The 12,837-nt window shown below is 41.1% G+C and overlaps 1 protein-coding gene across 1 annotated transcript in view; it reads right to left on the bottom strand.

Moving 5' to 3' along the window:
- Positions 1-559: 559 nt before the first annotated feature.
- TRAPPC8 (trafficking protein particle complex subunit 8) overlaps positions 560-12,837 on the bottom strand; it is a 146,435-nt gene continuing 134,157 nt past the window's right edge. Inside the window, 8 exon segments of the mRNA XM_040354114.1 lie at positions 560-1,467; positions 3,826-3,915; positions 5,750-5,895; positions 6,010-6,111; positions 7,233-7,328; positions 7,330-7,407; positions 8,486-8,544; positions 8,656-8,727. Coding sequence (XP_040210048.1) covers positions 1,233-1,467; positions 3,826-3,915; positions 5,750-5,895; positions 6,010-6,111; positions 7,233-7,328; positions 7,330-7,407; positions 8,486-8,544; positions 8,656-8,727 — 878 coding nt within the window. The 3' untranslated portion in view covers positions 560-1,232.

The following is a 12,837-nucleotide window of genomic DNA, read 5'->3' on the forward strand; positions in this document are numbered from 1 at the left end:
CTAAAAATGCTCACCACTCCTTTATCCCCCTTGACATTTAGGAAAAGATGTAAGACAAGGATGATTGTGTTTGGTGTAGAAAAATGTGCTTATGTACCCTGACTATTCCTGCATTACCACCCTAGCAAACAAATGACCAATGACAGGAAAAAGCTCCTCCATTCCCACCCCTGGCACAGCCCACATTGCTACGCAAGTTCTTTACCTAATGAGAGTCTTAGATAAAGAGAGGCCAAATGCATCACCTCTACCAATCCCCACAGCGCTGAACCTCCTGGAGGATGTAAACACTACAAATGAGATAACAGAAGTGCTGATGAAGTTAACTTGTTCTGCTAACCCCCACAATCCTCTTTAAACAGACCACCATTATTTCTAAAACATAACATGCATTAAAAGAAATAAGACAACATTTTTAAAAATATTACATTTGTTTACTCACAGACTTGTTAAAACTTTGAATGTTTTATATACATTATTTTATACTGTTAACATAATTAAGCAACAATATATATTATGGCCCTGGATAACAGCCTATTATATGCAAGAAAAGTCTTTGAACAGCAAATATGGCGTATGTTTTATTCTATTTACAATACATTTGTTATAAATATAATACATCATTTATGGAAAAGCAGACTTTAAATCATACTGATGTAATCAACTGAAATTTTAAAGTTATGTAATAAAGGGAATAACTCAACTTGAAAGACAATGTAATGGAAGTGTAAAATAGTGCATTCTGTACTGAGATGAATTAAACTGTTAACAAATGCAATGCAAACGTCCATTAGATTTAGCTTTTGTCTACACACAGAGTGTATTTAAATTTTAAAACACTCCAAAACAAAGTCTAGCTACTTCTCGAGGGGGAAAAAGCTGTGAAACCAAAAGTGCAAATGACATTAATATCTTACATGAAGGTGTGCAAGGACACTACACAGTTTGAAAGCAAAGATAATGCTGTAAGCACATAGTAACCAAATCAAATATTTTAATTTAGTACAAGGAACGTTTTATTTCCTTGGAAATATTTAAAATGAGTTAACTGTACAAAGCAGGGAAGTGATGTATCAGTTCCAAGTGTCTTGCATAAAGGAATATTAGTCAACAGTCTTCATGAAATTCCTATGGGATCTCTGGTGCAGTAGATACTGTAGAGGAAAGAGCGGCTACCCCGAGCCTGGGGAAATCTAATGGTACACTTCCTCCAATCCTTAGTTGTAGATCACTCAGACATTATTGATGACAATCAGGGCCGGCATCGAGTTTTGTTGATTGGTTTCAAAGAGTGTGACTTGGTTGGCCAGCTTTGCAAACACTCTTGGAGTCCCGAGATTGTAGATTCCAGAGTGCACAAAACACGCTTTCAACTGCAGACTGAACACTTCGTGGCTTTTCAGCAGAAGTTTGTACTGAGTTTGCCCCAACCAGGTGAAAGATCCATGGATTTCTAACGCTTCGGGACTGTAAACCAAGTTAAAAATAATTAATAAGACCCTTAGATTTTTTAGAACGTAAACTATAGTACAAGTTTTTTGTAGAAAGACAACTAAAAACACAAGACCCTTTTAAAGTTCTGCTTTAAAACCCTGATGCATAAATTAAATTGATTCTAAAAAGGTAATTGTTTTTCTTAAAATAAAAAAGAAGAAGAAAGAAGAAAAAAAGAAGAAAGAAAGACAAAAGAAGAAGAAAGAAAGAAGGAAAGAAAAACGGAAGAAGGAAGAAGAGGTTATACTTGCCTGCTCTGTGCAACGATATTGTCCCTAACCTCTTCTGTGGCTGTCCACTGCTTCCTGCAGGTTCCCCCATAGCAAGAAGTGTACAATGGGGGCACCATTGTGGGCATGCCCTCGAACGTGCATAACATGCATGAAGGTAAAGAAACCTTCAGTGTGTAGCGACCCCCCAAATATTAACCCAAGCTCCTTCTCGATCCAGCGATGTGCGCGGGAGCTGAGCTTCTCCTGGATCACTCATCTCATTGCCTGAGACAGCAGTGGGAGCCATTGAGCTAATGAGAAGATTGCGAGGGTGCAGGGATGAAGCCACTGCTCTATGTGTCTTATAGAAGAACGGGGAAGCTGTGTTTACACACAGCTCTCCCAGTTCTTCAGCTCCAGGGACCGATCGCGGGACTCCAGCGGCGATCGTGTCCGCGGGTCCCGCAGCTTCGGTTTACAACCCCTTTACCTCAGACTATTAGGAATGGTGTTTGGCTTAAAAGGTGGGTGCCTGTACTGTAACGCAGCCCTCAAAAAATCCACTCGCCTGCTCGCATTTTGCGAGTGGATTCAGAGGTCTGGCGAGGAAGGGCTGCCTGGGAGTTGGGGGGGGGAGCCGTCAGCCTGTGTCAATTGGGAGTCCTTCTCCCAGCGACCACGGAGGCCGGAGGGGGAAGAGAGAGAGAGCCAATAGGTGTTCAGAGCGCAGCGGGGGGGAACAGTGATAACAGCTTTCATTTCACTAGCCGTGTTCCCCGCGGCTCGCTGTCAGATACAGCCCCGCCCCCTGGTCCCGGGACTTTGACTGACAGATCACCCGTCACTGGGATTGGACAGGTGATCTGTCTATCAAAGTTTCCCGGCCAGGGGGCAGGGCTGTATATGACATTGCGCGGCTGGAACACGGCTATTGAAATGAAAGCTGTTATCACTGTGTTCCCCTGCTGCACTCTGATCACCTGGGCGGCTCTCCTGTTCCTCTCCTCGGCTGCACAGGTAGGCTGCAAGGTGGACACAAGGCTATATGGTGGGCACTGGGCACGCGGCTGCATTGGTGGGCACTGATACAGTTGTTGTTAATATTTATTTTAATAACTTAATTCTGCATAATACATTTGAGTGTAATTTTATGAGAGCGTGTTTAGGGGCCGAATTAGGGGCGGGCTGGGTGGGACAACTGGTGGCCAGTAACTCTTGAGGCCTGGCTAGTAGCTCAGGACTTGAAATGTTGAGCCCTGCTGTAACGTATATGTGCAGAGCCTAGCTCATAGAAAGCAATAGGACATTGTAGTTTAGTAAACCTAGACCTAGGTAGTTAGCCACTTTATTCATTTCAATGACTTGAAACAACATGCTAAACAGAACACTGCCTAAAACTGAGTAGGCTGGGATACAAACAGCAGAGCTTCTGCATCTGTATTCTCCATCAGGGAGGAGGAGATTTTTGACAATTTTAAATAAAGTTACACTATAAGGCAATAATTCACCAGGAACTAAACCTAGGTGATTAATAAATATGTATTCGACTTGTCAAGGAAATCAATTAAAATGCAAAACCTAACAATACATTTCAGTTTTTTTTGTTCCCTTTTATTCTGTTAAATGTATAATCGGTTTGATGGACCACTTAATCTTTTTAATGCCATCACTCTTCTATTTTTCATTTTTGCATAAAAAAAAAAAAAGAAGCAGATTCTGCAAAGTGTTGTCCTGTGCAGATTTATCTCAAGCAATGTTATCTGCCCAGCTTAGTTCAGCTCTGTGGACTACAGAACATCACCCCCATGTTATGGAGATTATTAGAGTTATAGATGCTCTGTAGTCTTAAGACAATACTGTTCTAGGGAGACAACAGTGCCACTTCCATAGATGCAGTACAGTAACTGAGTGTCGTCATCCTAGGACAGGAAGTGTTACTGGCAGTATCAGGGAGTGAATATAAAGGAAAGCCTTAAAAAGAAAACTAATGCAGACACCAGATAAAAAGTATGGGCAAAGTGCAGAATATTAAATTTTTCTTCTTGAGTTTAGATACACTTTAACACAATTATTTTAAAACTTCCTGAAAAGGCATTACATAAAACAGTGAAACACTTACCTTGTGGTTTTGTGTCTAAGATCAATTATTACATCAACTTCTGCCTGAGAGCTATTGGTGAGCACAAGTGTGACTGGAACTAAACAAAGACTGTAGGGACAGACAAAAAAAAAATCCAGATGAATAAAATGTTACAAAGGCTTTGTGTTAAATATAATCTGTACCAATTAAAATGCATTATATGTCTTTATATAGGCCCGGATTCACATACATCGGTGCATATTTATGCAGCCGTAGCGTATCTTTTTTACGCTACGCCGACGCAGCGCAGAGAGGCAAGCACTGGATTCACAAAGCCAGTGCTGCCAAATCTGCGCTGGGTTTCTTAGGCGTAAGTCGTCGTAAGTAGGAGTGGGCGTGAGCCATGCTAATGAGGCGTGACCCCATGTAAATGATGGGCCGAGCGCCAGATAGATACGAAAAACGAACGGCGCATGCGCCGTCCCGTGGACGCATCCCAGTGCGCATGCTCAGGATCACGTTGGAACAAATGCCTAAGATACGATGGATCACTGCCTACGACGTGAACGTAACCTATGCCCAGCCATATTCACGTACAACGTAAACGACGTAAAATACGACAGCTTGTGTTCCCTGGTCCATACCTTTGCATGGGTTGCGCCTCATATATAGGGAATAACTTTACGCCGGACGTACGACTTACGCAAACCGCGTATATTATGCGCCGGGCGCACGTACATTCGTGAATTGACGTATCTCCCTCATTTCCATTTTTGAATAGGAAATTAATGGGAGCGCCAGATGCGTCCAGCGTAAATATGCGCCCACGATACGCCGGCGTAGGCAAGTTACGTTGGTTGGATAAAACCTATTTTTAGGAGTATCTCAGTTTGTGGGCACGGCGCATAGATACGACGGCGCATATTTACACTTACGCGGCGTATCTCGAGATACGTCGGCATAAGTGCTTTGTGAATCCGGGCCATAGTGTTTTGCTATAGGTGGTGCAATAAATTGGTGATATAATGCATACATTATAAAGCTGGCACTGGTAACTTTGATGTGGAACAATCACGGGTTGTTTAAAGCAGACCTATGCTTTAAAAGGAAAAATAAATAAAAATATGAGCAGATAGGTTTTTTTATTGTCGGAAACATTACATGGCTGTATAAAATGCATTTACAACAATTTTTAATTTTCGGCTCTGAATGCAGCTGCATTGTTTTTAATTGCGCACATTCACACAGGTGCATAAACATGCATTCAGATCCTTTACACAGAATCCAAAAGTTTGCATCTGAGGAAATCCGCATACAAGTATGCCATTGAAAGAAAAAAAATATATATTTATGCATTTTTTCACTGATTATTACACAGGAACTTTAGTTCCTTATCAGTATTTTTTTACGGCAGTGTTACAGCTCTGTTAAATAGGCCCTAAAATAAAATCAAGGTTATACTTGCCTGCTCTGTGCAACAGTATTGTACAGAGCAGCCCGTGACCTTCTCATTTTCTGTCCCCCCACCGGCGCTTTTTGCTCCTCCTTCCTGCAGATACCACCTCAGCAAGCCAGGTGCTTTGGGGTTCCCGTACGGGTGTGTTCATCCATACATATGCACGTACACACAGCACCGGTAAGCCACGCTGCCGCTTCCTCCTCAAATGAGTGTCCCCGTTAGGGAGATTCACCCATTTGTCCTGTTTATCATTGAAAATAAAAGTAAAAGAAAATCCCACGTTTTGGGATGTCCCCAGAAAAGTAATAGATGGGAATTCTTCCAATGAGGACACTAGTTCCTGTGACCTGGGGGTCCCCAAGGAATTCCCTTTACTGCAGACTTCCTGTTTGGTTATGGGACATGAAGTAAAAGGGAAATCTCCATAATGGCAAGAATTTCAAACTGTGGTGCCTAGGAAAGCAGTTGTGAGCTAAGCGCACCAAGAACAATTATTTCACATACCTTTTTTGGTGGAACGGATGATTAAAAGATTCGGGGTAATGAAGGCTTGTTTTTATTAGATTGGAAAGCTGCTCTGGTGATGGACGCACTGGTACAGGTGTATTCTCAGACTTGGTAAATTTTAACAGTACCATCTCCGACTGTTCCTATATTAATAGTTATAAAAGAACAAAGAGGGTATGTTTTTCAGCTATCAAGGCTCAGAACTCAAACAGAAATTTGAGGAAATAAGACGACCTAAGAAAAAATGAAAGAATCACCTGTTTTTGAGGGAATGACAATGCTTCTGTTCCAACAGCATGCAAAGTCACATGATGTTGACCTTCCAAAATTAATTGCTTGTTATCTTCAATAACATATGCCTGAAAGATAAAATGAAGGCAAAAGAGGTCATGTTTGTTGCTACGACCACAGGCAGGGTACCCTGAACAAGTGCTTCTTAAAGGGTCAGCACCTAGTAAACTGAAAACCTGGGAAATACAAAAACTATGAATACATGTAATCTATAGAGGTTGATTCAATGAAAAGTGCATGTCCAAGCAAGCACCCCTGGTCAGCCTGCCTCTCTGCTCCTGCCGCTTCATCTTCTGCCCGTCACACACACCCCCCTCTGGTCCGCAGTTTCATCTACACGCCTCCTCTCCTGGTCAGCCTGACACTCTGGTCTCCGGTCCTTCCTCTTCTGTCAGTCTCAGTGGGGTGTCACTGCCCCCAGTCACTCCCTTTGCCGATGTACCATGCCTGCCGCCGCTCACGGTCCCGGGATAACCTGCCGTCTCTCTGCGTCTGCCCTGTACCTCCGCGCCTCTCCAACGAATGCAACACCACCACCTGGTGCTCAAAACAGGATTGCATTGCACCTGCAGATTACCTGCACTAAGCCATAGACTTCTGTTATTACCGGCAGATTTGGTGCACTTTACCTGCTGGATATAATAGAAGTCTATGGCAAAGAGGAAAGACCATCAGTGTGAAATCAGCCTTAGGCCCCTTTCACGCAATCTGTCCAACCCAATCGGACCCTCCATTTACCTCTATGGAGCGAACCGCAAAAAAAAAAAGAATCAAAATCAAAACAATCAAAAGGGGATCCATCCCCTTCCGTCTGGGCGGATTGGAGGGCCCATAGGGTAGAGTGGGCTGTGTCCATGTCTGCTCTGCATATGCAGAGTGCACACGGACCTATCATCCACCCGCTCACTCTTCAAAAGGTTCGGCACCCCTGCTCTAAAGCATGAAAATGGCCAATGTATGAATGTTAATGTTCCATGTTTACCCAATTAATGGCTACTTAATATCCCAGTATGAGAATTTTTAAGGCGACTAAACACACTAAAATTCATGAAGGATTGTTTATACTGACATTTATTAATTATACATTTTATACCACATTTACTGATTAAAGTTGTACCAATTTTGTATTCACAAGAAGATCAGACATACTTCTAAATTTCTCATAGAAGCCTGCCATTTTGTTGCTTACCTTCCACAAAACAATTAAATGAAGATTCACTTCACTGCAATTTTGTATCAACCTGACTGCTTCATCAGGGATCGATTTTGAATGCCCATCTGTATGCGAATGCTTTTTTTTTCTTATATTGCAACAGGCAACTATGGAAAAAGAAGTCTGCGCATGGGGTGGTCGAACTAATTATCTGCAAAACACAATTTCAACCAAGGTTTACATTTTACATTTCATCTTAAGAAATCAGAAACAAGATACTAAACAAAAAAAAGGAAGAAAAACAGGTGGTTTGATGTTATTGACATAGTTGAGAAGAGAGTAACTTGCACTTATTGTAACACTGGCACCCGCGATCGCTTGTTACAGAGCGAGGACCGGGAGCTGTGTGTGTAAACACACAGCTTCCGGTCCTGTCAAGGAGAGAAATGCTGATCTTCTGTTCATACAATGTATGAACAGAAGATCAGTCATTTCCCCATGTCAGTCCACCCCCCCTACAGTTATAACACACCCAGGGAACATACTTAACCCCTTCCCCGCCCCCTAGTGTTAACCCCTTCACTGCCAGTGGCATTTTTATAGTAATCCAATGCATTTTTATAGCACTGATCGCTATAAAAATGCCAATGGTCCCAAAAATGTGTCAAAAGTGTTCGCCATAATGTCGCAGTACCGAAAAAAAATCGCTGATCGCTGCCATTACTAGTAAAAAAAATATTAATAAAAATGCCATAAAAATACCCCCTATTTTGTAAACGCTATAACATTTGCGCAAACCAATCAATAAACGCTTATTGCGATTTTTTTTTTTACAAAAAATATGTAGAAGAATACGTATTGGCCTAAACTATATATTTTTGGGGGATATTTATTATAGCAAAAAGTAAAAAATATTATTTTTTTTCAAAATTGTTGCTCTATTTTTGTTTACAGTGCAAAAACTAAAAACCGCAGAGGTAATCAAATACCACCAAAAGAAAGCTCTATTTGTGGGGAAAAAGGGTCGCCAATTTTGTTTGGGAGCCACGTCGCACGACCGCACAATTATCAGTTAAAGCGACGCAGTCCTGAATCACAAAAAGTGCTCTGGTCTTTGACCAGCAATATGGTCCGGGGGTTAAGTGGTTAAGGTGGTGCTATCCCCTTTTAAAAACAGATGGACTATTCTCTTTTGAAAACTGCTAATGATTTACAACAAAAAGATACTGCATAATATTTATACTGTATATGATATAGCCAAGGCAAGGAGTAAAATAAATCAACCATACCTGTTCATCTCCAAAGACAATGTCCCCAAACGTGTATCTGTCCAATGATTTCTCATCATCTAAAGTGATTATATAGAGGCAAAGAAAGTTGTTAACATTTATACTTGGTCAAAAACAGAGCTAATTATTTGCATCAACTAAGAGTATCCAAATAGATTTGTAAGCTTTACCTAGGGAGGAGAATTTGCATCGAACAGCTTTGAAGCACATTTTGGCCCTTTCTCTGCTGGTTACTTTAGTGTCTAAAAAAGGAAATTAAAATATTGAATTACTTTCTTTCACATACAAAAAGTCATAGGGTTCAGTTATGTAATCTTCAAATCCAATCTATATTTATCCCAATCAAACCCTTTAGTTTAATTAGCACTATGTACATGCAGAATAAACCTTTTCCCCCTGCGCCCGCCCGCCCGCTGCAAGCTAGCACTGAGACAATTTACAGCTGACCTTCAGGCAGAATACAAAAGGACACCACTTAACGCTGTTATGTATGCAAGAAAAAAAATCTACAATGTATTTTTCCTTTTAAGTACATAAATCTCTACATATTAATTATAATGATTTACACTTCTCTTTTAAGCACCTTTCACAGTTCCTCCATCAGCCTATAAATGATGAAACTTTCTTCAGAGGAAGAACTTTGGACTAAACTCTACACCAGAACAATGAAGAGGACATTAAGGCCTCATGTACACAGGACGTTTGTAAACGTGTCCAAAGCTTTTACATGCATTAAGCTTTTGGGAATTAAATCTTTTTCATTGGCCAGAATAAATCATTTATTTTGCCCATTACAATAAATTAATGCTCAAGCACTTGCTTTTAGGCATGTTTAGCTGCTTTTAGTATCGTCAAGCATATTTTTCTACTCATACTCTGCTGCTCCTGGACACACTGGCAGTGTTTTAGTTTTTTTCCTACCTCTAAAAGCTCCTGCCACTAAATGCCAATATAAATGCCTATGTGTGCATGGACACATAGAATAACATGGAGGGGCATTTAGAGGCAGGGGAAAAAACAAACCAAAAATAAAAAAACGTCAGATGCCCCTAGAGGCAGCTGTAAAAACTTACAGTGTGCATGAGGCCTTAGAATTAAGGATAAGCTCGGGATTGGTTTGAATTTGGATTCTGGACAGAACCAGGAAGAAAGCTGTCACTCCTGCCCACTGCCACCCAACCTACTGAGGCCAGGACATTCCGGACCCTGTGCATACATAAAGGGGCAGGGTTGCTCTTGACTTCATTGACCTAATATGGGCCATATTAAGTCAATAGTAAACAACAATGTTTCATATGGCTCTCCCTTATCCCATAAATCTATGAAAATACTCAGTGTATAATATATATATATATATATATATATATATATATATATATATATATATATATATATATATATATATATATATATATATATATATATATATATATATATATACCGTATATACTTGAGTATAAGCCGAGTTGCCCCCCTCGGCTTATACTCAAGTCACCTTTTTGCGCCTGATCTCCCAGGTTTGGGGGACCCGGTACCGGTCGGCCATAGGTCCCCTGGACCCGAAACTTGGCACACATATAGCCCCACTCGTCTTCTACAAGTGTGCAAAGTTTGCTGTCTGGGGGACCTCTGGTTGGGAAGCACCGATTTTTCAAAGCCGGGCACCCCTTCTATATACTCCCATGTTAAACGCAAGTCTAGGCATGGACACAGTGAGGCATGGACACAGTGAGGCATGGACACAGTGAGGCATGGACACAGTGAGGCATGGACACAGTGAGGCAAGCACATGGACACAGTGAAGCATGCAGATGGACACCCTAGGCTTATACTTGAGTCAATACGGTTTCCCAGTTTTTTGTGGTAAAATTAGGTGCCTCGGCTTATATTCAAGTCGGCTTAAACTCGAGTATATAAAACACTTCTATATATGCGATACCACAATTCTTACATCCCTGCATACAACATCAAAATGTCCAATACTTTCAGTTCATAAAGTCCCATAAATTCTTTATATATCCAAACACTGTCTTCCTCTACTCCGTGCTCAATGTATTATCAATCAACACCTGCATGCAAGTGGCTCCCACAGCCTATGCTTTTATTCACACACCTCACATAATGGACTAATACATAAGTAATTTGGTCTAAATGAGCTTTTTCCTCATGGGGTACACAGATATGGTGCCCGCATTCTTCCTGGAATCTCTCTCAGGTAGGTCTTCTTCCCTTTATTAAACACCCAGTGTCTTTCTTTTTCTGAGACCGCTGATCTCTATCTTCTTTGCTGACAATATACAAAACAAATAGGTTTCCCACAAACTACAAAACAAGTAATGCCAACGACATGCATGGCATTTGGCTGCAATAATCACTTTTTCAGAAGATGTGGAAAACTATTTTTCAGAAGAATGACAGCGAAGGAGATAGAGACCAGGTATTTACTAAAGGGAAGAAGACCTACTTGAGAGAGATTCCAGGAGGAAAGTGGGCACCATACCTGTCTGTGTACCCCATGGGGGAAAAGCTCATTTAGACCAAATTACTTATGTGAGATGACTAGTATTTGGGGAATGGCCATAACTGCTGAGCTTGCCAAGTATGGGTTCTGTGCAATAAAGAAAGTTGTGTTTGAATCTTTCCTATATATCTCTGGGCTGCATATGAAAATGACACAATTTTTCATGAAGTTGGCTTTACTGTTTGAGCGTTTGCTGAACACTCCAATTAGAGGGGTTAAAAGCGTGATCGTGTCAACTTGGCTATCCTAAGATTTTATTTCTATCACGGCTTGTGGGACTTCTCTTTGACTGTTCATATTGGTCATCTCTTTTCTCGGTCTTAGGACAATTTATGGACACTTTTTTGTTTTGTCTGTTTATATGTCATGGTTTTTCACTTTACAAAACTTTTTGGTCATTTTACATTAAAAAACAGTGTCACAATTATAAAAAAAAAAAAAAAAAAAAAAAAAACAATGCGCTACTAGGTGTGACCAGAAAAATTATGTATAAACAAAAACGGTGAATAAAGCTGCCACTCCCTGTAGTGTCCCCAAAACATGTAAAAATAGAAATATGGGACAGCACTAAATTTATTGACATATTCAGTTATCTAACAAAAGTGAGTACACCCCTCACATTTTTGTAAATATTTTATTATGTCTTTTCATATGAAAACACTGAAGAAATTACACTTTGCTACAATGTAAAGTAGTGAGTGTACAGCTTGTCTAACAGTGAAAATTTGCTGTCCCCTCAAAATAACTCAACACACAGCTATTAATGTCTAAACCGTCGAGTACACCCCTAAGTGAAAATGTCTGAATTGGGCCCAATTAGCCATTTTCCCTTCACAGTGTCATGCGACTCGTTCGTGTTACAAGGTCTCAGGTGTGAATGGGGAGTAGGTGTGTTAAATTTGGTGTTATCGCTCTCACTCTCTCATACTGGTCATTGGAAGTTCATGGCAAAGAACTCTCTGGGGATCTGAAAAAAATTATTGTTGCTCTACATAAAGATGGCCTAGGCTACATGAACATTGCAAAGACCCTAAAAATTTGCTGCAGCATGGTGGCCAAAACCATACAGTGGTTTAACAGGACAGGTTTCACTCAAAACCATGGTCGAACAAAGCAGTTGAGTGCATGTGCTCAGTGTCATATTCAGAGGTTGTCTTTGGGAAATAAATGTACGAGTCCTGACAGCATTGCTGCAGAGGTTGAAGGGGTTGGGGGGGGGGCAGCCTGTCAGTGCTCAGACCATACGCCGCACACTGCAAAAATTGGTCTGCATGGCTGTCATCCCCGAAGGAAGCCTCCTCTAAAGATGATGCACAAGAAAGCCCACAGTTTGCTGAATACAAGCAGACTAAGGATATGGATTACTGGAACCATGTCCTGTGGTCTGATGACCCAATTAGCCATTTTCCCTCCCTGGTGTCATGTGACTCGTTAGTGTTACAAGGTCTCAGGTGTGAATGGAGAGCAGGTGTTGAAAATTTGCCTTTCTAAAGAAGCTGAGGGTACAGGTGATGAACTGGCCAAGCATGTTTCCAGACCTAAACCCTATTGAGCATCTGTGGGGCTTCCTCAAAGTGAAGGTGGAGGAGCGCTAGATCTCGAACCTCAACCAGCTCCGTAATGTCATCATAAAGGAGTGTAAGAGAACTCCAGAGACAACCTGTGAAGCTCTGGTAACTCCATTCCCAAGAAAGTTAAGGCAGTGCTAAAAAATAATGGTGGCCACACAAAATTTTGACACTTTGGGCCCAATTTGGGCATTTACACTTAGGGGTGTACTCACTTGTTTGTGTACATCATCTGGTTATATACGTTTGCACATTTGTGTATA

Source organism: Rana temporaria, chromosome 5, assembly GCF_905171775.1.
Source record: "Rana temporaria chromosome 5, aRanTem1.1, whole genome shotgun sequence".
Classification (NCBI taxonomy): Eukaryota; Metazoa; Chordata; class Amphibia; order Anura; family Ranidae; genus Rana; species Rana temporaria.